This window comes from Nannospalax galili, unplaced genomic scaffold (genome assembly GCF_000622305.1).
Source record: "Nannospalax galili isolate Female #2095 unplaced genomic scaffold, S.galili_v1.0 scaffold44, whole genome shotgun sequence".
NCBI lineage: Eukaryota > Metazoa > Chordata > Mammalia > Rodentia > Spalacidae > Nannospalax > Nannospalax galili.
In genome coordinates, this window is record NW_008355789.1 from 1,701,465 (window position 1) to 1,705,642 (window position 4,178).

General features: G+C 55.2%; 1 protein-coding gene across 2 annotated transcripts in view; it reads left to right on the top strand.

The window, feature by feature from the left end:
• Positions 1-425: 425 nt before the first annotated feature.
• Wee1 (WEE1 G2 checkpoint kinase) overlaps positions 426-4,178 on the top strand; it is a 27,536-nt gene continuing 23,783 nt past the window's right edge. Inside the window, exons 1-3 of one of the 2 annotated variants that reach the window (XM_008853454.2) lie at positions 426-1,274; positions 3,265-3,470; positions 4,087-4,147. In XM_008853454.2, coding sequence (XP_008851676.1) covers positions 678-1,274; positions 3,265-3,470; positions 4,087-4,147 — 864 coding nt within the window. In that variant the 5' untranslated portion in view covers positions 426-677. Of the gene's footprint in view, positions 1,275-1,374; positions 1,858-3,264; positions 3,471-4,086; positions 4,148-4,178 lie in introns of those variants that run through there. The other variant, XM_017803310.2, reaches the window with a different exon arrangement.

The window sequence follows — 4,178 nt, forward strand, 5'->3', positions numbered from 1 at the left end:
GCTTCGGGCATTCTCCCGGACCCCACGGTGCTCAGGTCTCGGGCCGCTGAGGCGCTGCGAGCCGCCGGGTCCTATTCGGACTCCTAACCCGGGTCAGAGGCGTAGGAGGACTGCCGCTGCCGGGCCCCCCAGAGGGGCCCCCCCAGAGAGGCCCCGCCCCCTCGCCACACCTCCCCGTCCGTGCCCGAGGCGCTGGATTCCGGGCGGAGCCCTGTGCGACTCAGGCCTGCTCATTGGCCCGCAACGCCGTGGCCCGCCCAGGACTGGCAGCGCGCCGGCGAGGGGGGCGGAGCCAGGGGGTTCGCGCCAAAATCGCGTAGCAGGTCCCTCCTCCGCAGGCTACGTCGCGCCTTCCCTGTTTTTTCAAACCCAGGCTGGGCGGGGATTGGTGGGCTGAGCCCTCACGTGGTTAACGGTCGCGGGAAGCCGCGGAACCCGAACTTGCGGCTGGACTTTCGGAGACCTTTGCCTCGCTCCCGGACCGGTCAGTCTCTGCCGGACACACCGCGCTGCCGCCGCGTCGGGAGCTCGGAGCGCCTCGGAGCCACCGCCGCAGCCCGGCGCGCCCCGTTGCACGTGGCGGACCCGCCCCCTGTGCCGGCCGCGACCTGGACGCCGCGGGCCTCTGCTCCCCGGTGCTCCGTTCCCCGGTGCTCCGCGGGGACCCCGGCCGGGCCATGAGCTTCTTGAGCCGGCAGCAGCCGCCGCCCACCCGCCGCGCCGCGGCCGCCTGCAGCCTGCGGCAGAAGCTCATCTTCTCGCCCTGCAGCGACTGCGACGAGGAGGAGGAGGAGGAGGAGGAGGAGGGCAGCGGCCACAGCACCGGGGAGGACTCGGCTTTCCAGGAGCCCGACTCGCCGCTGCCGCCAGCGCGTAGCCCTGCGGAGCCCGAGTGCGATCGCCAGCGCCGCCGCTCGCCTGGCACAGTGCCGGGCAGCCCCGGAGACCTGGAGGAGGACATGCTGCTGCAGGCCGGCTGCACGGGCGCGGACTCGGCGGGCGGTGGCGCAGAGGGCGACTCGTGGGAGGAGGAGGGCTTTGGCTCATCGTCGCCCGTCAAGTCTCCCGCCGCCGCCTACTTCCTGGGCAGCTCGTTCTCGCCGGTGCGCTGCGGCGGCGGCGGCGGCGGCGGCCCGGGGGACGCGTCCCCGCGGAGGTGCGGGGCTCGCCTGGCCGTCGGGGGTCCATGCACACCGCTGCCGGACTACCCCGGCACGCCTCCGCACAAGACTTTTCGCAAGTTGCGCCTCTTCGACACGCCGCACACGCCCAAGGTGAGCGAGCGAGCGAGCAGGAGGGTCGCGGGCGGCCGCGGCCCGGGCCTTTGAAAAAAAAAAAAACAGGCCGCCATGCAGCCGCCGAGCGCGCCGCCGCCGGGGTTCGGTTACATAACTGCCCGGCCGCACCCCGTTCGTTCTGCAGGCGTCGCCACCAAAAAAAAAAAAAGTTGGCAGCCCCTCTTCTTTTTTGGGCCTTGCCCAGAAGTTGTCCGTTAAGATTATGTAACTGAACAATGGGCCTCGTCTGGAACTTGTTCTTCCTACAAAGGGGCCGGTGCGCGCTATCCAGGTGGCCCTGGAGCGGGCCTGCTCCCCGGCGCTGTGCGATGATGTTGCACAGGCGCTGGTTCCACCACTTGACCCTCCCAGCCATATGGTGCCCTTTAAACCCACACATCGGGGCTATAATTTGGGCGGTGCAGGCAGAAGTTGGATTTATAAAAAGATCCCCCTCCCCCCAGTTGCCAGTGGTTTCTGCATGCGGCGTTTGAGGGAGCGCTTTAGAGTCCGCGCTTCCACCTGAGGGTTTATTAAGAGCTGGCTGTGTCTCTGCATTTACGGTCCTAAAGGCACCCAGGTAACCCCAAGTACCTCTTGGTTGTCTTTCTGGACTCGGGGGGAAGCCTTCGTGTTTAACGTGGGATTGGCCTTGCGGTTTGGTTGGCCTCGGTGTGAAGATTAGATAAGGCTGTTAAAGAAGGGTGTGTGCTGCACCTGTGGTAGTGAGCCGATTGCCGCCCGGGGGACCTGAGAAGTCAGATGTAAAAGCGGACCCTTCTAGTTAAGACAGGCATCTCGCGTGGAAGCTTAACACCGGACGAGGAACTTCTAAAGCGAGTCTCTAGGCGGCGATTAGCCACGTTCTAAAACTCAGGAATGTGTGTCCTCAGAGCTTTACCGTTTAATTAGACTTGCCCTGGGTATGCACTAGCCCCTAGAAGTGAGGGTAGGAGTCCTGCGAGGGGACTTTTATGGGACTGGCTGCTTTTTATTTTGAGATGGTGGAAAGAGCCTGTTAATTTTTAGCCACTGATAAGAATTTAGTTTTAGTCAACAGAAATGTACCTTTTAGGATTAGATAACCGATTTTATTAGCCTATCTTTCTCAGATAGTATTCGGCCTAACTCTAAAGTTAGCAAGTGTTTATTTTGCTTGAAATGTAAGAAATGCTTGGTGTTGCCCCCTTCCATGTTTATTTTCCCTCTAGTGTGCAGTGGGACCTTCCCCTGCAACCGCTCTTCTGAGCTACATACCCAGCTTTGTATTGCTTTGGTACACATTCAACCTCTTAAAAAGCCAGCTTAAGGTTTACTTGAGCAGGCTGTCTTTTATAGGACTTGGACCCTAAGTTTTTATTTAAAAAGAACTTTTTTTTTTTCCTCTTTTTGAGACAAGGTCCCCCGTAGCCCCAGCTGTTCTGGAACTCACTATGTAGACCAGGATGCCCTCGAACTCACAAAGATCCGCCTGCCTCTGCCTCCCAAGTGCTGGGATTAAAGGCGTGCACCACCACGCCCAGGTAAAAAATTCTTTTAAGAACACTTTTTATTCATTATTTTTATTTTATGCATATGAGTACATTGCCTGCATGTGTGTAGGTGTACCTGTGTCGTGCACCCGTGGAGATGAGAAGAGGACTTCACACTTTCCCTGAACTGGAGTTATAGTACAGTTGTTAGCTGTCATGTGGGTGCTGGGAACTAAACCCGTATTCTTTGCCAGAGCAGTCAGTGCTTTTTTAATGGCTGAGCTGTTTCTCCATCCCTCAACAGGTAAAATTGTGTGTGTGTGTGTGTGTGTGTACACTCACAACGGGGGAGTGGCGGGGGGAGTAGAGGTCATAGAACAGCTTGCAGGGTACGTTCTCTCCTTCCATCATGTGGGTTCTGGGACTCAAACTCTGGTTATAGGCTTGATGGCACCTTTATCTGCTGTGCCATCTTGCCAGCCCCAGCCTAAAGTTTTTTGTTTTCCCTTTCCTAGAGTTTACTTTCCAAAGCTCGAGGAATTGATTCTACCTCTGTTAAACTCCGGGGTGGTTCTTTGTTCATGGACACAGAAAAATCAGGAAAACGTGAATTTGATACTCGGCAAACTCCTCAAGTGAATATTAATCCCTTTACTCCGGATTCTGTGTTGCTTCATTCCTCAGGACAGTGTCGTGGGAGAAAGAGAGCGTATTGGAATGAGTAAGTCTTGATAGTCTGGTTTCTCTCTATACCCAAAAATGGTTCCATGTACTCAACAAAAAGCAGTTTCTACTGAGTGGCACTGAAAGCTTTCTGGTATTTGCACTTGACCCTTGGAGCTAGGGGAAGTAGAGAAAGGGCTGTGAGAAAGGGGGGTGAGAAGCCTAGATTAGAGCCTTATCAGAATTCCCAGTCAAAAATTAGGTAGCCAGAGAGTTGATTCTTATTATATTTATTGTGTGTGGGGGGAGGGAGTGTCACACATGTGGAGGTCAACTTTTAGGAATTGGTTTCTCTCCTTCAACTGTGGGATTGAACCCAGGTGGTAAAGCTTGGTGGCTAGAGCCCTTACCCTCTGAATCGTCTCACTAGCCAGAGAGTTGATTTTAGAAGGGCTTTACCCTTGGTCTGTGTGGGAGTGTTCTAGTTAGCTAGCATATCTGCTCTAGTAGGATTTTTTCACCAGCTAGGCTCTAGGGTTACAAAATTAATCAAATGCTTTCTTTTCTATTTCTGTCCACTGAAATTCCAGTTTACTGCATAGTTAGTAAAATTTTGGATCTCAAGTTGATGTGTATTAGTTACATTGACGAGAAAGTGTGCACTGTCTTTTCAGTTCCTGTGAAGACATGGAAGCCAGTGATTATGAGTTTGAAGATGAAACAAGACCTGCTAAAGTAAATAGCTTATTATTTCTGGTTTGGTTTT